This window comes from Pollachius pollachius (genome assembly GCF_949987615.1).
Source record: "Pollachius pollachius genome assembly, chromosome: 2".
Lineage (NCBI taxonomy): Eukaryota > Metazoa > Chordata > Actinopteri > Gadiformes > Gadidae > Pollachius > Pollachius pollachius.
The window spans coordinates 8,932,558-8,956,440 of NC_136935.1; the positions used below are offsets into that span (position 1 = coordinate 8,932,558).

The 23,883-nt window shown below is 48.9% G+C and overlaps 2 protein-coding genes across 2 annotated transcripts; one reads left to right on the forward strand and one right to left on the reverse strand.

Moving 5' to 3' along the window:
* Positions 1 to 140: 140 nt before the first annotated feature.
* slc17a5 (solute carrier family 17 member 5) lies at positions 141 to 9,104 on the reverse strand. Its single transcript, XM_079730427.1, has 11 exons — positions 8,895 to 9,104; positions 7,215 to 7,399; positions 6,183 to 6,416; positions 5,338 to 5,425; positions 4,816 to 4,902; positions 4,426 to 4,544; positions 4,062 to 4,223; positions 3,716 to 3,848; positions 2,961 to 3,108; positions 1,909 to 1,999; positions 141 to 1,822 (listed from the first exon to the last, which is right to left on the reverse strand). Exons 1-11 carry the CDS (start codon positions 8,986 to 8,988, stop codon positions 1,685 to 1,687), a joined length of 1,479 nt encoding a protein of 492 aa, XP_079586553.1. The 5' UTR covers positions 8,989 to 9,104; the 3' UTR covers positions 141 to 1,684.
* Positions 9,105 to 11,080: 1,976 nt separating this feature from the next.
* Positions 11,081 to 23,692, forward strand: arhgef33 (Rho guanine nucleotide exchange factor (GEF) 33; the record flags this gene model as incomplete). The annotated part of the gene is made up of 15 exons (XM_079729070.1): positions 11,081 to 11,156; positions 13,306 to 13,364; positions 14,418 to 14,582; positions 15,061 to 15,164; positions 15,285 to 15,418; positions 17,430 to 17,510; positions 18,156 to 18,282; positions 18,578 to 18,710; positions 19,062 to 19,166; positions 19,396 to 19,482; positions 19,727 to 19,839; positions 20,238 to 20,300; positions 21,785 to 22,472; positions 23,275 to 23,463; positions 23,546 to 23,692. The coding sequence occupies 15 exons, from the start codon at positions 11,081 to 11,083 to the stop codon at positions 23,690 to 23,692; spliced, it is 2,271 nt and encodes a 756-aa protein (XP_079585196.1).
* Between the last annotated feature and the right edge of the window lie 191 nt (positions 23,693 to 23,883).

Below are 23,883 nucleotides of genomic sequence, written 5' to 3' on the forward strand. Positions count from 1 at the left end.
CAGATCACTCCGGATCAGGTCCCGTAGGATGGATCCAGTAGGCCAGCTAACAGGCGCCCCGCGGACCGACAGGATGCCCCGTTGTAGGCGCTTTATGACACTAGCCTCATAATAAGTTCATGATAACGGGACACGGAGTCTTAAGACATCATTTGGTTTATTAAGAAAACAATAGAATACAAAACAGATATCAGAACGCGTCTCTTGTTCAGTAACTAAACGATAAGGAAAAGGTTGTGCGAACTTTAAACATTAACGCGTGATAAATCAACTCCCTTATTCTCCTGATATGCAAATTAATGTAAACAAAGTGTTGACGAACATTTAATCGCTCCTCCGCGTGCTGCGGTCACCTCACAGCGGGGTGCGAATCTTTTTTTTCATAGGATGGTAGGGGTAAGTACCGCCTTTTTCGCCTCTGATTGGTTGGAAGGGCTCTAACCCTAAACTCCCCCAAACAGCTAGGACTAATCGAAACACGATCTAAAGGAGAGCCCTTCTAACCAATCAGTGGCGAAAAAGGCGGGTACTTACCCATACCATCCTACGAAAAGAAAGATTCGCAAGTGGTGTGCGGTGGCTGTTGGTCCTCTTGGTTTTCCTCTCAGAAAATCGAGTTCATGCATTAAAGTAATTGATAAAAACAGGTAAAAGTAATTTATAAAAACATTTCAAGTCATTAATAAAAACATCTTAATAGATTCATTACGATACAATATCTGCAGCATCTGTATACAATATTTAGCCTCACATTCATATGAACAAGGCTGGAGTCCCTTTAACTGTTAAAAATTCAGAGAGAGGGAGAAACAGAGAGAGGGAGAGAGAGAGAGAGAGAGAGGGAGACAGAAAGACAGGGACTGAGTGGGAGAGGAAGAGAGAGAGAGAGAGGGAGAGAGAAAGAGAGAGAGAGAGAGAGAGAGAGAGAGGGGGGGGCCTGGTCTTAAGGCGACGCAGCAAGGGCTGTGATTGGTCCGCTTACTAAAACCCGACGCAGAACCATAAACGTTCATGACTGCGTCGAAGCGTCTGCGTGGTCATTGCGTTGCGGGAACTTGGAACCATAAAAAGCCCTTTACCACTCCCAGGTGTACAGAACATCTCGAAGGGATTGACTCGAGTCTGACTAGTTTGGACTCTTTTTCAGGGTCCACAGTGCTGCCCCCCCAGGGTCCACAGTGCTGCCCCCCCAGTGGTCACAGTTCTGCCCCCCCCTCCGCTGGCCCGCCTTTGGTTTTGCAAAAGGGAAATTATGGGCGTTTTTATTTGCATAGAGAGCGGGGAGGGAAAAACCAATCACAAAGGGCCACTGAGAGAGAGAGAGAGAGAGAGAGAGAGAGAGAGAGAGAGAGAGAGAGAGAGAGAGAGAGAGAGAATAAAAGGCTTCTGTGTAAGGCGTCCTCCGAATGCTGATTAGCAGCTAGAGGTTCACATCGAGACCAGCCCATTGACAGGGGGTCGTACCCAATCAGCTTTGAGCTCTAAAATAACATCTGTTGGACTACGATTCGATTTAAGATTATTAATGTTCCCTTTAAGTGTGAGTGTGTAAAGCGCTGCTACACCTCGCTGAGTTAACTAGTTACTAAATTAACTTCTAAGCCATCTGGGCTAATCCTGAGCACCGAGCCACCTGCTGGGCAGCGGTGGTAAAGTAGCACGCAGGAACCCAGGCTGCCATTGGTCAATCCTGCAGAGGGCGGGGCTTGGGGACGGCCCAGGGTTGGACTGTCCCTCGGCCAAACACGGTGTAGAAGGCGGCTCCCAGGAGATTGATGCCGGCGGAGATGTAGAACACCAGCTGCCACTCCTCCATGGTGTTCTGAAACCAGAGCACTGGAGTGAGTGTGTGTGTGTGTGTGTGTGTGTGTGTGTGTGTGTGTCTGTGTGTGTGTGTGTGTGTCTTACGTTCTTGGTGAGGGCCCGGGCGACCACAGGGCCCACCATGCCTGGGACGGTGGCGAAGGTGTTGGTGATGCCCAGCAGGATGCCAGCGTACCTGAGGAGAAACACACCACTGCTACTGGTATACTGGTACTACTACTGGTACACATACTGCTACTGGTATACTGGTACTACTACTGGTACACATACTGCTACTGGTATACTGGTACTACTACTGGTACACATACTGCTACTGGTATACTGCTACTAGTACTGGTACACATACCTCTACAGCTACTGGTACACATACTGCTAGTACTACTGGTACACATAATTCTACAGCTACTGGTACACATACTGCTACTACTAATGGTACACATACTGCTACTGTTATACTGGTACTACTACTGATACTACTGGTAGACATACTGCAACTGGTATACTGGTACGGCTACTGGTATACTGGTACTACGACTGGTAGACATACTGCTACTGGTATACTACTACTACTACTGGTACAACTGGTATACATACTGCTTTTACTACTGGTACACATACTGCTACTACTACTACTCGTACTATTGGTACACATACTTACTACTACTGCTACTGGTACTACTACTGCATGTGAATCTAGGTCAGGGAAAGGGTGATGGACTTGTTACAGGACATTATACTGCCCTCATTTCCTGTAGGAAATCCAGGCTGTGTACTTTTTAGAGGCTGGGTGCTGACTAGAGGCAGTTTGTTTGTTAGAGGCTGTGTGCTGGCTAGAGGCTGGCTGTTTGTTGGAGGCTGTGTGCTGGCTAGAGGCTGTTTGTTTGTTGGAGGCTGTGTGCTGGCTAGAGGCTGTTTGTTTGTTAGAGGCTGGGTGCTGGCTAGAGGCTGTTTGTTTGTTGGATGCTGTGTGCTGGCTAGAGGCTGTTTGTTTGATGGAGGCTGTGTGCTGGTTAGAGGCTGTGTGCTGGCTAGAGGCTGTGTGCTGGTTAGAGGATGTGTGTTAGTTAGAGGCTGTATGTCCGAGGATGTGTGCTGGTTAGAGGCTGTATGTCAGAGGCTGTGGGGGTGTGTCCTACGAGGGGGCGATGTCCAGGTGGTTGATGTTGAAGCCCGAGGCTGAGACCCCCCCCAGGGAGGACGAGATGGTGAGGAAGACCACGGCCAAAAGGGGGTTACAGCCCGTGTAGCCGGCGGCAACCAGGAACACGGCCGGCCCCACCATGCCTGATCAGAGATATGAGAATATCATACCTGTTATTAATAATAATATTATAATAATATACTATTAATACTGCATTGAGGAGGTTATTATTGAGATGATCAGAATAATATTATTGATAATATTAATATATTATGTAGATTTATCAGGAACAGTCATACATACATAAGAATATTATTATTAATATTAATAATATCTATAATAATCCTATTATCATAATGCTATTATTATTAATTGTATAAATGGTTGGATTAATAATTGATCAGACATATGGGTGTTATAATAACAGGCCGAGGGTCAGCTACGTGAGTGGATGATTGAGTGAATGAGTGAATGAGTGGGTGTGTGGCTGGGTGAGTGGGTGGGTGGGTTGGGTTGGTGGTTGGGTGAGTGGGTGGGTGAGTGAGTGGGTGGGAGGGTGGTTAGGTGGGTGGGTGAGTGAGTGGGTGGGTGAGTGGGTGAGTGAGTGGGTGAGTGAGTGGGTGGGTGAGTGGGTGGGTGAGTGGGTGAGTGAGTGGGTGGGAGGGTGGTTAGGTGGGTGGGTGAGTGAGTGGGTGGGTGAGTGGGTGAGTGAGTGGGTGGGAGGGTGTGTGGGAGGGTGGGTGGTCTCACCGACGAGGGAGAAGGCCTTGCGGACCACCACAGTGCGGTACTGGCGTGCGTCCCTCAGGTAGTCGGCCAGCTGCCCTCCCCCCACCGCCAGCAGCCCGGAGCCCAGGTAGGGCAGCGCCGAGAGCACACCGTTCTGCAGGTCACATGACACCATGACCACATGACCCCGTGACTCCACATGACCACATGACCCCGAAATGACCGTCACATCACCCCACATGAACTCCTTATCCTTCAACTCAGACCAGGTAGACTAGGTGGGCCAGGTAGAGCAGGTAGAGCAGGTGGACCAGGTGAGACCAGGTGGACCAGGGGAGACCAGGAGGACCAGGGGAGGGGGGCTGACCTGCTGGATGCTGAAGCCCAGGACGTTCTTCATGTAGGTGGGCAGCAGGGTGAGCAGCGTGTAGAAGGTCCAGTTGTAGGAGAAGTGGGCGACCACGATGGCCCAGAGCGGTCTGCAGGTCAGGATGGACCCCCACGGGACCGGACCCAGCTGCCGGGACACCTGAGGACCAGAGACCGTCAGGACCAGGAGAGAGAGAGAGAGAGAGAGAGAGAGAGAGAGAGAGAGAGAGAGAGAGAGAGAGAGAGAGAGAGAGAGAGAGAGAGAGAGAGAGAGAGAGAGAGAGAGAGAGAGAGAGAGAGAGAGAGAGAGAGAGAGAGAGAGAGAGAGAGAGAGAGAGAGAGAGAGAGAGAGAGAGCCGTACCTCGTTCTCCAGCGAGCTGCAGATATAGTTCCTCTCTCTGTCAGAGATCCTGGGGTGGCGGTCGGGACTGTTGAAGACCAGCAGAGACCACAGGACGAACCAGACCAACCCCACCATGCCTACACACACACACACACACACACACAGGGTTAGCCACCATACCCACCGGGCTGCCAGAGGTCAGAGGTCAGACCTAGCTCCAGCCCTCCTCTCTTAGACCCACGGTTCTCGACTGTGGTTCTCTACTGTGGTTCTATGCTATGGGTCTCTTATGTGGTTCTCTACTCTGGTTCTCTGCTGTGGTTCTATGCTATGGTTCTCTACTGTGGTTCTATGCTATGGTTCTCTACTGTGGTTCTCTACTGTGGTTCTATGCTGTGTTTGGCATACCGAAGATGTAGAAGATCCAGGTCCAGTCCAGGTAGTAGCAGATCTCTCCAGACAGCGGGAGAGCGATGACCGTCCCCAGCTGAGCTCCTGCCCACAGAACCAAGAAGAAACATGAGGAACCAAGAAGAACCATGAAGAAACATGAGGAACCAAGAAGAACCATGAAGAAACATGAGGAACCAAGAAGAACCACGAAGAAACATGAGGAACCAAGAAGAACCACGAAGAAACATGAGGAACCAAGAAGAACCATGAAGAAACATGAGGAACCAAGAAGAACCATGAAGAAACATGAGGAACCAAGAAGAACCATGAAGAAACATGAGGAACCAAGAAGAACCATGAAGAAACATGAGGAACCAAGAAGAACCATGAGGAACCAAGAAGAACCATGAAGAAACATGAGGAACCAAGAAGAACCATGAAGAAACATGAGGAACCAAGAAGAACCAAGAAGAAACATGAGGAACCAAGGGGAACCGTGTGTGTGTGTGTGTGTGTGTGTGTGTGTGTGTGTTTTACCAGTAAAGGAGATGGTCAGCAGTCTGCTCCTCTCAAGGGGGGGGGCCCAGGTGGCCCACATGGCATACATAGAAGGAAAGGTAACCCCCTACACACACACACACACACACACACACACACACACACACACACACACACATTACAGTACTACTGCACGTCTCAGTGCTACTGTAATGGGAAGATTCTATTTTCACCTTCTGTTTGTGTAACTGCCGTTAGTTGATTGTGCCTTTTCCCCGACCCCCTACGGGAGGTCAAGGGTCAAAGTGTCTAACTGATAAGTCACCACTACGTCTTCCCACATTATAACTGTCATTGATCAAATTAGACAATGTTCACCTGCAGGACAGAGTTTCCTGTATTCTCAACAAGCATGCATTGGACTTCTCCTTGAGGGGCTCCAGAGGGATGTAGGACGAACTCCCATCAGAGTTAAAGTGTAATTCCGGCAAAAATTGAACACTGGGTATTTTTCGGCATGGAAACACGTGAAGACGCTTTTTTTTCATTGACCATCCAGTATAGAGCTTCCCCGGAGCAACGCTAACAGCCCAAATGCTTACATTGCATTAGCTAGGGGCATAGCGAACTTTGCTAATCGGCATATAGGCGCCAACACCTCAGGTTATTGTTTGTCATATACTTAATACTCAAATAAATGAGCCTAATTGTTATAAGTTCAGATGACCCATTATTCAAAAAGTTTGTACAGAAACCATTGACGTGGTCCAAATCCCCACAACTATATTACAGTACTATATCACAGTACTACTGCGTGTCTCAGTACTATATCACAGCACTATATCACAGTTGTCCTGTATTATTGATTACTGATCAGCCCCCACCTCTCCGATGCCCTCCAGCACGCGGACGGCGATCAGGTAGCCGGCGCCCAGGTCGGCAGCGAGGGGGGTCAGCAGGGTGAAGATCACGGTGCTCAGGATGCCAAGCCCCATCAGCCACTTGGCCCCGTAGCGGCTGGCCAGGTACCCCCCGGGGACCTGGGTCAGGATGTACCCGTAGAAGAAGGAGCCCAGGATCCAGCCCTGGGTCTCCGAGTCCCAGTCGTACACACGGGCCTAAGGGGCAAGCACAGTTATGATGGTAGTTATGACAGTAGTTGTTATGACAGTAGTTGTTATGATGGTAGTTGTTATGACTGTAGTTATGACAGTAGTTGTTATGACGGTAGTTGTTATGATGGTAGTTATGACAGTAGTTCTTATGACGGTAGTTGTTATGACAGTAGTTGTTATGATGGTAGTTATGACAGTAGTTGTTATGACGGTAGTTGTTATGATGGTAGTTATGAAGGTAGTTGTTATGACGGTAGTTGTTACGACGGTAGTTGTTATGATGGTAGTTATGACGGTAGTTGTTAGGACGGTAGTTGTTATGACGGTAGTTATAACTTAATTGTTATGGTAGTTATGATGGTAGTTGTTAGGACAGTAGTTGTTAGGACGGTAGTTGTATAACGATAGTTGTTATGACGGTAGTTGTTATGACGGTAGTCGTAACTTAATTGTTATGGTAGTTATGATGGTAGTTGTTATAATGGTAGTTGTTAGGACGGTAGTTGTATAACGATAGTTGTTAGGACGGTAGTTGTTATGACGGTTGTTAGGACGGTAGTTGTTATGACGGTTGTTAGGACAGTAGTTGTTATGACGGTAGTTATGATGGTAGTTATGATGGTAGTTGTTATGATGGTAGTTATGATGGTAGTTGTTATGACGGTAGTTGTTATGATGGTAGTTGTTATGACGGTAGTTGTTATGATGGTAGTTATGATGGTAGTTGCTATGACAGTAGTTGTTTCGATGGTAGTTGTTATGACGGTTGCTATGACGGTAGCTATGCCCCTCCTGACGTACCGTGTGGTTGCGTTCGGCCACGGTCTGGCTGGACGGGCAAACGGAGGCGCTGTGATTGGCTGGCTCGGTGGCATTGATCATGTCCACCATGGCCACGCTGAGGTTGACCCGCAGGGCGTACACCACGAAGAAGCCATAGCAGGAGACCAGCGCCAGGCCGTAGCGCGCCGAGCAGCACGCCGGCGCTGAGGGAGCAGGAGGCTTATCAATGACCCTCTGAAACCCCACACCAGAGCTAGCCCTAAAGCCAGATATAGCCCTAAAGCTAGACCTAGCCCTAGAGCTAGAGCTAGCCCTTAAGCTAGCCCCAACAACAGAGCTAGCCCTAAATCTAGAGCTAACATTAACCTCAGCTCTAGCCCTAACCCTAGAGATAGCCCTACAGAGCTAGCCCTAGAGCTAGCCTTAACCTCAGAGCTAGCCCTGAAGCTAGAGCCAGCCCTTACCCTAGAACTAGCCCTAACAACAGAGCTAGCCCTAGAGCTAGCCTTAAAGCTAGAGCTGGCCCTAACCCTAGAGCTAGCCCTAATGTGCCGTCCCATCACCAGAAACTGAGGTCCAGGGTCTGATTAGATAAACTCTGATATCACCTGTCACTATCAACATAACAAGTCCCTTTAAATATAGTTAAAACTGCACTACATTGGTGATCCGTTAGGTGATGATCTGTTTTTAATACAACTGAACCATCATACTACTTCCATACTACAGTAGTAATATCGTTAATTTAACAGATCAGAAAGTGTTCCGAGGTGACAGAGCAGACAGGGTGCTGTCACGCCCTGTGGTCATGGATACAGCTCATGATTCATACTCATACCAGTTCTGCAAGGAGAACCTGAACACAAGCAGAACCCAAAGCATAATTCCCACGGTCAGACACCAGGCGAATGGTTGACATGGTCCTGTTCCTCTCTGTTCCTCTCCCTCAGGTGAGCACAGACACACTACCTGTGTGCTCACCTGTGTTGTTACCTGTGTCGCATCGTGATATTGGAGCTGTATCGTGATAGCTGAGCTGTATCATGATAGTGGAGCTGTATCATGATAGCAGAGTCGTATCGTGATAGTGGAGCTGAATCTCGATAGCTGAGCTGTATCGCGATATTGGAGCTGTGTTGTATCGTGGTAGTGGAGCTATGTCGTGATAGCTGAGCTGTATCGTGATAGTGGAGCTATATCATGATAGTGGAGCTTTGACGTGATAGTGGAGCTGTGACGTGGTAGTGGAGCTGTATCGTGTTAGTCGAGCTTTATCGTGATAGTGGAGCTGTGCTGCGTCGTGATAGTGGAGCTGTGTCGTGATAGTGGAGCTGTATCGTGATAGCGGAGCAGTGGGGACTCTAAAGTGGGGAAGGTAATATCTACCTGACTCCCTGCAGCATCCCGTGACCGCCTCAACAACCTCAGTTGTTGTTCAGAGCATGACGCTTCTCTTCTCATAAACATACTTTAACCTGGTGATCTCCTGTTTAAATCCTGAACTCACCGCTACATATTGTAAGTGCACAGGTTATGAATGCATAATGACATAATCGTAGAGGTAGAAGTGGAAAGAGCCAAATAAACACGGACTATTCCGTGTTCACAGCTGACTGGAGCGACAATGTGATGATCATACAGTTCATATCGATAGAGCGATATGAAGAGCCGATAAGAGCCGCTCCGTGCTCCGCTTACCTCGCGGGGTCCTCGCGTCCCTCTCGCCCCTCTCGCGGGTCTGGAGCAGCGCCTCGCGCTCCTCCTCCTCGCTGTCGGACCCGTCCCGGGACATCGCTCGGTCAGTCCGTCGGTCAGGCAGAGGCTGTGCGGGGCATAGCGGGAGGCTGGCGGGACGGAGTGGCTATCTAACGACCAGTCAGCACAATGACAACAAACCAAGAGGGCACGTGACCGGGCCGGAAGTAGCGTCTTGTTTTGTTCAGAGAGCCGCGTCAGCGACAGGATGAATAACGCCTTATACCGCTGTAATAATAATAGGATTATATAAATGATGTTAATAATAATAATAATAATAATAATAATAATAATAATAATAATAATAATAACAAAAATAAATATATATATATAATTTTGATTTTTTTTTTAATGAGATTTACGAATACCGTGATATTGTATTTAAAGGGGACAAATTATAACACCAGGTGTGAGTGTGATTAGCAGTTACAAGCCGTTTTGAAAATCTGCGTCTTCTGACATCACTAGTGGGCGTGTCCACCTAGATTAGTGCTGGATAGATCAGCAACGTTTGGTTCAGTCCACTGGGTAGCTTGGTAGACTGATCTATCCAGCACACATCTAGGTGGACACGCCCACTAGTGATGTCAGAAGACGTAGATTTATAAAACGGCTTTTAAGTGCTAATCAGACACCTGGTAATATAATATGTCAGCTTTGAAGGTCTAATAATAGTCATCTTCTTGTATCTTCTCAAAGGTTTCTTATTCAGAGTTCTTATACATGGCCTCTGTTCTTAATACCGGTCAGGGGTCAGGGCCCGGGGTCAGAGGTCAGGGCCCGGGGTCACGGCCCGGGGTCACGGCCCAGGGTCATCCATATTAACCCCTAGACGTCCTGTATAAAAAACTGAAGAGCAAACAACTCCTAATCACTGGTGTGAATAGAAACTACTCTTAGTCACTGGTGTGAATAGAAACTACTCCTATTCACTGGTGTGAATAGAAACTACTCCTATTCACTGGTGTGAATAGAAACTACTCCTAGTCACTGGTGGGAATAGAAACTACACCTAGTCACTCGTGTTAATAGAAACTATACCTAGTCACTCGTGTTAATAGAAACTACTCCTAATCACTGGTTAGGAAACTACTCTAGTGTGAATAGAGAAGACTCCTATTCACTCCTAAATCTTTGTAGCCGATCAATATCACCGGCACATTGATCGGGTAAAGCGGATTGTGTGGAAGCAGATTAAGCTGGGGTCGCAGAGATTAGTGAGAAATTAACCGCTGCCCTGAACTAAGAGCACAGGGGTTAGATAGTCTTGTTCACCGGAAACCCATACTGTACTTTATAGAACCACAGGGAGTATAGCTAACTCTCTCTCTCTCTTTCTCTCTCTCTCTCTCTCTCTCTCTCTCTCTCTCTCTCTCTCTCTCTCTCTCTCTCTCTCTCTCTCCGCTCTCTCTCTCTCTCTGCTCTCTCTCTGCTCTCTGTCATTCCTCTCTCTCTCCGCTCTCCCTCTTGCAGTTCAATCACATGATAGAGGACAATTATGTTATCTTCAGAAGATCACAATTACATACACACACACACACACACACACACCCACAGACGGCACACACACACACAGGTATGCACGCACGCTGACAAAATAAACTGCCATGTTGTATGTAAATGTTGTATGTAAATGTTGTAAGTTCCTAATATGTTGTGTTTTATATGTCGTATGTTGTGCCCTACATGTTGCACATGTTGGATGTAGTTTTTGCTAAGGTTAATGGTGGGCGTCTCATTGTTTCTGTCAAATTCATTCATAAGATCTTTGCCTCTTCTCTCATTATTGCTCTCTCTTTCTCCCTCTCTCTCCCCCTCTTTCTTTCTTTCTTTCTTTCTTTCTTTCTCTCTCTCTCCCCTCTTTCTTTCTCTCTCTCTCTCTCTCTCTCTCTCTCTCTCTCTCTCTCTCTCTCTCTCTCTCTCTGAAGACAAGGCGTCTTTATGTGCAGACATGGAATCACAGGGCTCACATGAGAGGAAGAGAGAGATGCTGAACATCAGATAGTGTGTGTGTGGGTGTGTGTGTGTGTGTTCAAGAGAGAGAGAGAGAGAGAGAGATAGAGACGCTCTGATCTGGTCAGAGAAAAAGAGGATAAAGGGTAGAAGAGGAGGTGAGTGGAGAGCGAGTAATGGAGGAGAACATGGTGGAGAACACGGAAGAGACCAGGGTGGAGAGGAGGGTGGAAGACAGAGCAGAAGAACCAGGTAAGACACATCTCTGTACCGCAACGTCTTTAGAGTCAAACTCCTGTTAGTCGTTGAGTCTGTTACAGGCTGTTGATCCAGGACCGTCTGGGCCTCTAGCATAGCCTCTTACTCAAGCCTCTGACTGAAGCCTCTAACTGAAGCCTCTTACTGAAGCCTCTGACTGAAGCCTCTTACTGAAGCCTGTAACTGAAGCCTCTTACCGAAGCCTCTGACTGAAGCCTCTTACTGAAGCCTGTAACTGAAGCCTCTTACTGAAGCCTCTTACTGAAGCCTATAGCTGAAGCCTCTTACTAAAGCCTCTTACTGTAGCCTCTTACTGAAGCCTATAACTGAAGCCTCTTACTAAAGCCTCTGACTGAAGCCTCTTACTGAAGCCTGTAACTGAAGCCTCTTACTGAAGCCTCTTACTGAAGCCTGTAACTGAAGCCTCTTACTGAAGCCTCTTACTGAAGCCTCTTACTGAAGCCTGTAACTGAAGCCTCTTACTGTAGCCTCTTACTGTAGCCTCTTACTGAAGCCTATAACTGAAGCCTCTTACTAAAGCCTCTTACTGAAGCCTCTAACGGAAGCCTCTTACTGAAGCCTGTAACTGAAGCCTCTTACTGTAGCCTCTTACTGAAGCCTATAACTGAAGCGTCTTACTAAAGCCTCTTACTGAAGCCTCTTACTGAAGCCTGTAACTGAAGCCTGTAACTAAAGCCTCTTACTGTAGCCTCTTACTGTAGCCTCTTACTGAAGCCTGTAACTGAAGCCTCTTACTGAAGCCTCTTACTGAAGCCTGTAACTGTAGCCTCTCCTTTAAGCCTCTAAATTAAGCGTTTAGGAGCCTCTGCAGCTCTCATATCTTTATCCACTAAACATTTTAAACGTCTTTTCGACTTCCTCCTCTAATTAAATCCACCGTCATATCAAACTGTTGGTGCTGGGGCTTGGAGGAGGAGGAAGGAGAAGGAAGAGGAGGTAGGAGAAGGAGGAGGGAGGAGGAGGGGAGTACCCCTCCAGCTCAGTCAACTGACGTGAGGTGGTGGTGATGGCCGCACGGCGCCATGGTAACGACTTAACAGACTGATGGGGAGGGGACCCAGGACGGGGTCTACAGCTGGTCTACAGCTGGTCACTGGTCTATAGCTGGTCTACAGCTGGTCACTGGTCTACAGCTGGTCTACAGCTGATCTACAGTTGGTCACTGGTCTACAGCTGGTCAACAGCTGGTCTACAGCTGGCTACAGCTGGTCACTGGTCTACAGCTGGTCTACAGCTGGTCACTGGTCTACAGCTGGTCTACAGCTGGTCTACAGCTAATCTACAGATGGTCACTGGTCTACAGCTGGTCAACAGCTGGTCTACAGCTGGACTACAGCTGGTCACTGGTATACAGCTGGTCTACAGCTGATCTACAGATGGTCACTGGTCTACAGCTGGTCAACAGCTGGTCTACAGCTGGACTACATCATCATCTCTAAACATCACAAGATCACAAGCTCCTGATGACGTCTGGATCTGCTGCGTGGTTCTGTCATCAGGCTGTGATCTCGTGAGGGATGGAGAGAGCAGTTACATCTGTACTGTGTGTCGGGGTCTTTACTCTGAGCTCTGATACGGTGGTCTCCACGGGGCAGCAGGGATAGATGGTCTAACCCTAAAGAGCCAGGTGTATCCTAGATATCAAGTATTTACTGATAGCAGATAGGGATAACATCATTCACTTGGTTTTAAAGGGATACTGGCAAGTTTTGGGGAGTTGTGTTCTTCCTCTGGACGTACGCCTGCTGTGGTTGTCCATAAAAGATAAATTGTAAAAGATGACTGGCTGACATTTGCGATGAGATCTGATGATGTCACACGGCGACCTCTGGCCCCTCCCTGCGGACAACGACCGACTGTCTGGTTGAGGAGGACAAGCTGCAGCCGGCTCCCCCCCCTGGTTTAACCAATAACATGGTTTAACCAGTAACATGGTTTAACCAGTCCCCTGGTTTAACCAGCTCCTCTCCCCTGGTTTAACCCGTCAAATGGTTTCACCCATACCCTGGTTTTACTAGTCCCCTGGTTTAACACGTAATATTGTTGAACTAACTTACTATATAACTACAACGTGTGTGTGTGTGTGTGTGTGTGTGTGTGTGTGTTCTCTCCTGTTCTCTAGACGACCAGGAGGAAGATGAGGAGGAAGAGGAGGATGACTCCAGGTTAGAGATCATTCAGGTAATACAGTACTGAGACAGGTCACTAAGGTGCAGGTAGGGGTTAGACCGTACTGAAACAGGTCATTAAGGAGCAGGTAGGGGTTAGACAATACACAGAAAGCTCATTAAGGAGCAGGTAGGGGTTAGACAGTACATAGAAAGCTCATTAAGGAGCAGGTAGGGGTTAGACAGTACAGATACAGGTCATTGAGGACCAGTTAGGGGTTGGACAGCATAGAGACAGGTTATTAAGGACCAGGTAGGGGTTGGACAATACAGAGACAGTTCATCAAGGGAGCAGGTAGGGGTTAGACAGTGATATAAGTTAAAGACATGGAGAAGAACCTTCTTTTCTTCATATTGGTTTTTGTGATCAGTGACATGTGATCCTGCCAGTAAAGGGAATAGTGTCCACAAAGATCACAGCTGTGTTTTAAATTCCTAAGGTTTATTATATTATATATTTAATTTACCACCTCAGATATATATATATACATATACACATATATATATATATACACATATATATATATATATATATATATATACAGAGTGAGATTTGTCAAAAAAACAGAGGGGGGGATTTTATTATTTTTTTTATCATGAAAAGATTGGCAATCAACAGGCCTAATTCTTTAGGTTAATGGTATGCCCTATTTGCCTACGAGAGAGAGAGAGAGAGAGAGAGAGAGAGAGAGAGAGAGAGAGAGAGAGAGAGAGAGAGAGAGAGAGAGAGAGAGAGAGAGAGAGAGAGAGAGAGAGAGAGAGAGAGAGAGAGAGAGAGAGAGAGAGAGAGAGAGAGAGAGAGACTACACTGATATAGGTCATCTCAATGTGTGGACTAGTGAGGTCCTAGTCCAAGCAGACAGGACAGACCTTTGATTCAGTTATGAGAAGAGAAACTTCGCCTGATGGCTTTCACATGACAGAGAGAGAGCGAGAGAGAGCGAGAGAGATAAAGAGAGAGACACACACACAGCATTGTGAGCGTGTGGGCGTCCTCTCTGGTTATCAGAAGGGCGTGTCCCGGTCACACCGTGGTCATTAGTGACAGACTGTCCCCACGGCGCAGCTGCAGGGCCTGGTGGTGCAGCTGCGCGAGGGGCTCCACTGTGCCCTGGTGGAGCTGTCTGAGCTGCGCCAGAGGACCCAGAGCCAGGAGGAGGGGCTGCGGGCTGACCTCCTGGACGTCCAGCAGGAGATGAGCGGCCTGAAGACCACCGTGGGCACCTTCAAGGTAAAGACAAACATATACATTGTATACAGTTATATATATATACAGTTTAACTATACATACACTATATACATTATATACATAATATATATTGCGATACATACATCAATATATTACTAATATATATAACTATAAATACATTAAATATATAGAACTATACATGTGACTATCTCCCTGAGCTCCTTCAAGGTGCTTATATATACATAAGTACATAACTTTATACAAATATAAATATACAAATGTATGTGTGTGTGTGTGTGTGTGTGTGTGTGTGTGTGTCTGTGTGCGTGTGCCTGTGCCTGTGTGTGTGTCTGTGTGTGTGTGTGTTTATCTGTGTGTGTGTGTGTGTGTGTGCCTGTGCCTGTGCCTGTGTGTGTCTGTGTGCGTGTGCCTGTGCCTGTGTGTCTTTGTCTGTGTGTGTGTGTGTCTGTGCGTGTGTGTGTGTGTGTGTGTGTGTCTGTGTGTGTGTGTGTGTGTGTAGGAGGAGCTAGGTGGCGCTGTGCTCCAGGTGAGGGAGGTCTCCTGTAGTCAGAGGGAGGTGCAGAGGAAGATGGAGCTGCTCCACACACACCTGGCCCCCAAGAGGTCCTCACACACACACACGCACGCACGCAAACAAGCACGTACACACACAGTATGAGTGAATGTGTGATTAATCACTTGAGATGATTTTTGTATCCTGGTCTGTGATTGGCTCTGCAACAGGAAGAGCTCTAAGGGGGACCTGCTGTCGGGGGAGGGACATAGCAGTTTGACCAGCCAATCAGAGCTCAACGTCATCCAACACTACTTCTCCAGTTTGACAAATCACAGCAACAGAAGCACGGCCGCCACTCAGAGTCAGTCCACCTGCTGAGTATATGGATCTATGCTATAGATATACTATAGATATCTTTATTATAGATATCATGTATATATATGTATATATATATATATATATATATATATATATATATATATTGTAGATATCATATATATCTTATTTACAATACATTGAAAAATTATTAGCTGAAGGCGAAGTTAATAGTGGGGAATAGCCCCGGAGACCGAAGGTCGAGTGGGCCATTCATGGAGCCTGAGGTGAATTAATGTTTTAGTATATGCTATACGTGAACACTTCAAAAACATTTGAAACGTCTTTTCGACTTCCTCCTCTAATATAAATCCACCTTCACATCAAACTGTTGATGCTGGGGCTTGGAGGAGGAGGAAGGAGGAGATAGAGGAGGAAGGGGAGAAGGAAGGTTGAGGAGGAGGAAGGAGGAGGAAGGTAGATGAGGAGGAGGAGGAAGGAGGAGGAAGAGGAGGGAGGAGGAGGGGAGTACCCCTCCAGCTCTGTCACCTGACGTGAGGTGGTGGTGATGGCCGCACGGGGCCGTGGTAACGACTTAACAGACTGATGGGGAGGGGACCCAGGACGGGGTCTACAGCTGGTCTACAGCTGGTCACTGGTCTATAGCTGGTCTACAGCTGGTCACTGGTCTACAGCTGGTCACGGGTCTACAGCTGGTCTACAGCTGATCTACAGATGGTCACTGGTCTACAGCTGGTCTACAGCTGGTCTAGAGCTGGTCTACAGCTGGTCACTGGTCTACAGCTGGTCACTGGTCTACAGCTGGTCACTGGTCTATAGCTAGTCTACAGCTGGTCACTGGTCTACAGATGGTCTACAGCTGGTCACTGGTCTATTGCTGGTCACTGGTCTACAGCTGGTCACTGGTCTACAGATGGTCTACAGCTGGTCACTGGTCTACAGCTGTTCACTGGTCTACAGCTGGTCTACAGCTGGTCACTGGTCTACAGCTGGTCTACAGCTGGTCTACAGCTGGTCACTGGTCTACAGCTGGTCACTGGTCTGCAGCTGGTCACTGGTCTACAGCTGGTCTACAGCTGGTCTACAGCTGGTCACTGGTCTACAGCTGGTCACTGGTCTACAGCTGGTCTACAGCTGGTCTACAGGTGGTCACTGGTCTATAGCTGGTCACTGGTCTACAGCTGGTCTACAGCTGATCACTGGTCTACAGCTGGTCACTGGTCTACAGCTGGTCTACAGCTGGTCACTGGTCTACAGCTGGTCCCTGGTCTACAGCTGGCCACTGGTCTATAGCTGGTCACTGGTCTACAGCTGGTCACTGGTCTACAGCTGGTCACTGGTCTACTGGTCTGGAGGAGAAGACCATCACGCAATATCCAGAGTTTGAGATCTCAATCGTGGGACATTGCCCAATATCCCGAGATAGCGAACCAATCAAATTTCGCCATCTTTAGAGGTTCACGTGCAGCATTTACTAAATATATATATATCATATAGATATCATGATATCTATATTATAGATATTCTATAGATATGATAAATATATAATATATTTATATATATATCATATCTTTGGTATACGGTGTGTGTATTATAGTAGTATATGTGTGTATATGTTTTTATTACAGTAGTTTATGTGTACTACAGTAGTATATGTGTGTATTACAATAGTATGTGGCTAGGACAATAGTGTGTATTACAGTAGTATATGTGTATTACAGTAGTATATGTGTGTATGACAGTAGTATATGTGTGTATTATAGTAGTATATGTGTGTATATGTTTTTATTACAGTAGTTTATGTGTACTACAGTAGTATATGTGTGTATATGTGTATTACAGTAGTATATGTGTATTACAGTAGTATATGTGTGTATTACAATAGTATGTGGCTATGACAATAGTATGTATTACAGTAGTATATGTGTATTACAGTAGTATATGTGTATTACAGTAGTATATGTGTATTACAGTAGTACATGTGTTTATTACAGTAGTACATGTGTTTATTACAGTAGTATATGTGTGTATAATAGCGGGTGTGGAGGCCGGCTTCCAGAGAGCGAGGAGAGAGAGGAACGGCAGAGAGGAGGCGGAGCAGCCAGGCCACGACACCAGTAAGAGAACCAGTACCAGTACTACCTCATACCAGTACCAATACTACCTCATTGCAGTACCACCTCACACCAGTACCAATACTACCTCATACCAGTACCAGTACTACCTTATGCCAGTACTACCTCATACCAGAACCAGTACTACCTCATACCAGTACCACCTCATACCAGTACCAATACTACCTCATATCAGTACCAGTACTTCCTTATGCCAGTACTACCTCATAGCAGTACCAATGCTACCACATACCAGTACCAGTAGTACCAAATACCGGTACCAGTACTACCTCATTCCAGTACCAGTACTACCTCATACCAGTACCAATACTACCTCATACCAGTACCAATACTAACTCAACCAGTACCAGTACTACCTCATACCACTACCAGTCCTACTTCATACCAGTACCAATGCTACGTCATACCAGTACTACCTCATACCAGTACCAGTAAGAGTATTAGCACTACCTCCCCTGATGTGTGTACTGTGTGTTTCTTATTGCGTGTACTCGGTGTGTGCTGTGTTTAGTGTGTGTACTGTGTGTGTACTGTGTACTATGTGTGTACTGTGTGTGTGTGTATATGTGTTTACTATGTGTGTTCTGTGTACTGTGTGTGTATTATTGTGTGTACTGTGTGTTGTAGACAGCAGGCAGCGTGCGTCTCTGGAGCTGCTGGAGTCAGAGCGCGTCTACGTCTCGTACCTCAGCCTCCTGCTGAAGGCAAACATCTCCTTCAACGGCTCCGAGGCCCCGGGCCCCAAGGACCAGCGGTGAGCCGCGCACGCACGCACCGCGCACACACGCACCGCGCACACACGCACGCACGCCCGTACCTTCAGCTTCCCTGATCCCTCTCTCTCCTCCCCCCTGTCTCTCTCTCTCCTGCCCCCTCTCTTTTCTCTCTCCCTCTCCCCCTCTCCAACCTACCTCTCCCCCTCTCCAACCTATCCCTCTTTCTCCCCCTCCTCTCTCTCCCCCTCTACCTCTCTCTCCCCCCTCTACCTCTCTCTTCCCTTCTCTCCCACCCTCCCTCCCTCCCCCCCCCCCCCCCCCCCCCCCCCCCAGTGTGTTCCCCAGCTCCCTGCGGTTCCTGATCCAGCAGCACCTCCACCTCCTCCACACGCTCCAGGAGAGGGTGCTGAAGAGCCAGTGGCAAGGCATCATGGGGGACGTGTTCATGAAGCTCACCAGCAAAGAGGTAACCATGGTGATCTGTAACCATGGTGATCTGTAAACACAGGGCGGAGAGGGACCGTCAGAGAGATGGGGACCTCGTTTCGAGTCGTATATCCATGTTTCTAACGTTACATGTGAGGAGCTTGTGATCCCTCAGCATCTCTGAGCTGCCGAGCAACATGTGATGATAACATGTGATGACAACATGTGATGAAACATTTGGTGACAACATGTAATGAAACATGTGATGACAACATATGATAACACAGGATGACAACATTTGATGATAACATGTTGTATAAAATGGTATATAACATGTGATGTTAACATGTGAGAGGATCCGAGTTATGACCTGTGTGACCTGTGACCCCAGAGTGACTTCCTGGACCTCTACCTGTCCTACCTGAAGGAGCTCCCGGACTGCCTGGCGCTGGTCGGCCTGCTGACCGCCAGTGCTCACACCGCCGCGCTGCTGGAGGTACGTCACATGACCTGTCACATGACCTGGGAGCAACAGGTCCACCTTTGACCTCCAGGGTGGGTCAGACCATCTGTACCGTTGTTAATGTTAACAAGCTTGCGTCCCTCCTGGTCTCCTCTGATTGGCCATCCTCCCCCGGGCTGTGATTTGCCGTCCCCCCTGGCTGATATTGGCCCTCCTCCCCCTGGCTGTGATTGGCCGTCCTCCCCGGGCTGTGATTGGTCAGTGTGAGGGAGACGAGTCGCGGCCATCACTCCAGACGCTGCTGATCCAACCGGTGCAGAGAATTCCCCAATACACCCTGCTGCTACAGGTACACACACACACACACACACACACACACACACACACACACACACACACACACACACACACACACACACACACACACACACACACACACACACACACACAGTACACCATGCTGCTAGAGTTACACACACACCCACAAACTGCTGCTACAGGTAAACACACACATACACACATACATATAGTGTTTATTTATCTCTATGCGCGTGTGTGTGTGTGTGTCTGTGTCTGTGTGTCTGTGTGTGTAGGCTCTGCTGAGGCAGACGGAGGTGGACCACCCAGACTACTTCCTGCTCCTCGTCTCCATCCAGCAGTTCAGGTCTTTCACCGCCCAGAACCAGGACCTGCTGGGGGCCAACAGGTCTCACTGAACTGTCTAACCCCTACCCCCCCATGACCTGTCTCTGTACTGTCTAACCCCTACCCCCCCATGACCTGTCTCTGTACTGTCTAACCCCTTCCCCCCCCATGACCTGTCTCTCTACTGTCTAACCCCTACCCCCCCATGACCTGTCTCTCTACTGTCTAACCTCCACCTGCTCCATGACCTGTCTCTGTACTGTCTAACCCCTACCCCCCCCATGACCTGTCTCTCTACTGTCTAACCCCCACCTGCTCCATGACCTGTCTCTGTACTGTCTAACCCCTACCTGCTTCTTAATGACCTGTCCCTGTACTGTCTAACCCCTACCTGCACCTTAATGACCTGTCTCTGTACTTTTTAACCCCTCCTTACATGTTTTCTGTGTCCTCCTTTAGGTCCTCCATGAAGCATATGTTCACTGAGTGTGGCTCCCTGAGTCCCCTGAGCAGCTCAATGACGTGGGTAACCTGTAGCGCCTAGCTCCTCCCACTATGATGCTAACCTGTAGCGCCTAGCTCCTCCCCCCATGATGCTAACCTGTAGCACCTAGCTCCTCCCACTATGATACAAACCTGTAGCACCTAGCTCCTCCCATTATGATGCTAACCTGTAGCGCCTAGCTCCTCCCACTATGACAATAACCTGTAGCACCTAGCTCCTCCCATTATGATGCTAACCTGTAGCGCCTAGCTCCTCCCACTATGATACTAACCTGTAGCACCTAGCTCTTCCCATTATGATGCTAACCTGTAGCGCCTAGCTCCTCCCACTATGATAATAACCTGTAGCACCTAGCTCCTCCCATTATGATGCTAACCTGTAGCGCCTAGCTCCGCCCACTATGACACTAACCTGTAGCACCTAGCTCTTCCCATTATGATGCTAACCTGTAGCGCCTAGCTCCTCCCACTATGATAATAACCTGTAGCACCTAGCTCCTCCCATTATGATGCTAACCTGTAGCGCCTAGCTCCGCCCACTATGATGCTAACCCGTAGCGCCTAGCTCCTCCCACTATGATAATAACCTGTAGCACCTAGCTCCTCCCACTATGATGCTAACCCGTAGCGCCTAGCTCCTCCCACTATGACAATAACCTGTAGCGCCTAGCTCCTCCCACTATGACAATAACCTGTAGCACCTAGCTCCTCCCATTATGATGCTAACCTGTAGCGCCTAGCTCCTCCCACTATGATACTAACCTGTAGCACCTAGCTCCTCCCATTATGATGCTAACCTGTAGCGCCTAGCTCCTCCCACTATGATGCTAACCCGTAGCGCCTAGCTCCTCCCACTATGATAATAACCTGTAGCGCCTAGCTCCTCCCACTATGATGCTAACCCGTAGCGCCTAGCTCCTCCCACCATGACAATAACCTGTAGCGCCTAGCTCCTCCCACTATGATGCTAACCTGTAGCGCCTAGCTCCTCCCACTATGACAATAACCTGTAGCGCCTAGCTCCTCCCACTATGACAATAACCTGTAGCACCTAGCTCCTCCCATTATGATGCTAACCTGTAGCGCCTAGCTCCTCCCACTATGATACTAACCTGTAGCACCTGGCTCCTACCATTATGATGCTAACCTGTAGCGCCTAGCTCCTCCCACTATGATAATAACCTGAAGCACCTAGCTCCTCCCATTATGATGCTAACCTGTATTGCCTAGCTCCTCCCACTATGATGCTAACCCGTAGCGCCTAGCTCCTCCCACTATGATAATAACCTGTAGCACCTAGCTCCTCCCACTATGATGCTAACCCGTAGCGCCTAGCTCCTCCCACTATGACAATAACCTGTAGCGCCTAGCTCCTCCCACTATGATGCTAACCTGTAGCGCCTAGCTCCTCCCACTATGATAATAACCTTTACCGCCTAGCAATAATTGCCATTAAACCGTAAAAGTAAATTCATTCCCTCCTCCCCCCTCCCCTCCTCCAGAGACCATGTGACCCAGGTGAAGCGCAGTAAGCAGAGGCTCCTGGAGCAGATCCAGTCCCGGACCAGGACCTCCTACCAGGACTACCAGGACTACCAGGACTGGGGCCGGGACCCGGACCGGTACCCCCGGGACCGCTGCGGCCCCCTGCCCTACTTCAGCCCGGACCCGGAACCCCGGACCGCCAAGCCCACAGGTCCGTACCCCCCCCACGAGACCCCATCAGAGTCCGCCCACCCCGCCCCATGTAACGCCAGGCAACCGTCTCCAGGGTTACGCAGCATCCCGGAGAGCCACGGCGGGCCGTGCAAGCCCCGCCCGGACCCCCAACCGGGGGCGGCGGGCTCTGCGCTGGCCCAGGCCCTGGGGGAGTTCCTCCTGCCCGGGGACCCCCCCGAGGGTGGCAGGGTCTGCGGGGGGGACGGCGACTCGCTGCACGATGGCTCGCTGTTGGACCGCTGCTCCTCCGGCTCCTCCTCCTCCTCCTCCATCGACATCGCCTTCGTCAGGTGTCCCCGCACCTCCTCGGCCCCCCGCCGGGTGCTGGCGGCCAACGTGCCCACGCCCCGCGAGGCCTACGGGGGGGGTCGCCCCAGGGCCTCTCCCCGGGGCTGCGTGTCCCCGGACGAGGCAGTCCTGAGGCGCCACAGCCCCCAGCGCCCCCTGCAGGCCGGCCAGAGGAAGAGCAAGGTGAGGCCAGGACAGGGTGCTCTGGTGAGGCTGACATAGCGGTGTGATAGTGGTGTGATAGAGGTGATAGTGGTGATAGAGGTGTGATAGTGGTGATAGAGGTGTGATAGAGGTGTGATAGTGGTGATAGTGGTGATAGAGGTGTGATAGTGGTGATAGAGGTGTGATAGAGGTGTGATAGTGGTGTGATAGTGATGATAGAGTGGTGATAGTGGTGTGATAGAGGTGTGATAGTGGTGTGATAGTGGTGTGATAGTAGTGTGATAGAGGTGTGATAGTGATGATAGAGGTGTGATAGTGGTGTGATAGTGGTGATAGTGGTGATAGAGGTGTGATAGAGGTGTGATAGTGGTGTGATAGAGGTGTGATAGTGGTGATAGTGGTGATAGAGGTGTGATAGTGGTGATAGAGGTGTGATAGAGGTGTGATAGTGCTGATAGTGGTGTGATAGTGGGGTGATAGAGGTGTGATAGTGGTGTGACAGTTGTGTGATAGCGGTGTGATAGTTGAGTGAGAGTGGAGTGATAACGGTGTGATAATGGTAATAGTGGAATGATAGTGGATAAATAGTGGTGTTATAGTGGAGTGATAGCGGAGTGATGGTGGAGTGATGGTGGTGTAATAGTGGAGGGATAGTGGTGTGATAGTCTTGTGATAGTGGAGTGATGAGTGATAGTTGTGTGATAGTGGAGTGAGAGTGATAGTGGTGTGATAGTGGAGTGAGAGTGATAGTGGTGTGATAGTGGAGTGGGAGTTGAGTGATAGCAGTGTGATAGTGGTGTGATAACGGTGTCTCTGTCAGTCTCTGAATGGTCTGCAGCTGGACAGCACGGTGAGCTGTGTGGACGCCGGTCCCGACCACGGCCACCGGAGGGCGCTGGAGAGACAGGGCAGCAGCAAGGGGTGTCTCAACCCGACACGCAGGGGCCCGGTCCAGCTGGGGAGCAGCCCTAGCTCCCTGGAGCCCGAACTACACATCAGCATCCCCCAGGTACATATACACCAACTACATCGTCTAGTATCATACATCACCACGGCCCAGACCCCCAGACAGTCTGACCCCTGACCCCCAGGACCCCGTGGGCCAGGCATGGGGGGAGGAGCCCCGGTGGAGAGGCGGGGCTGAGGAGATAAGCCACGCCCCTCTGAGTGAGCGGGGAAGGAAGCAGGAGAAAGGAGGCTTCCGAAGCTCCTTCAAGAGGCTCTTCAAGAAGAGGTAGGAGATCCTCATGTGTTCATCAATACCATGATATGAACACATGATCTTCATGTATTCATATCAATACCATGATATAAACACATGATCCTCATGTATTCATGCCATAAATACCATGGCATGAATAGTCGTTCCTCTGTCGGTCTGCCTGCATGTCTACCTACCTGCCTGTCTGTCTCTCTAGAAGTGCGGAGG

What these genes read in the sequence shown, in the direction of transcription:
- slc17a5 (XM_079730427.1), bottom strand. Translation starts at nt 8,988, where the DNA reads ATGTCCCGGGACGGGTCCGACAGCGAGGAGGAGGAGCGCGAGGCGCTG. An exon ending in GGACGCGAGGACCCCGCGAG is followed by an intron (nt 7,400 to 8,894) that starts GTAAGCGGAGCA and finishes CTGCTCCCTCAG; the next exon opens with CGCCGGCGTGCTGCTCGGCG. An exon ending in CCCGGGCCCTCACCAAGAAC is followed by an intron (nt 1,823 to 1,908) that starts GTAAGACACACA and finishes CTCTGGTTTCAG; the next exon opens with AACACCATGGAGGAGTGGCA.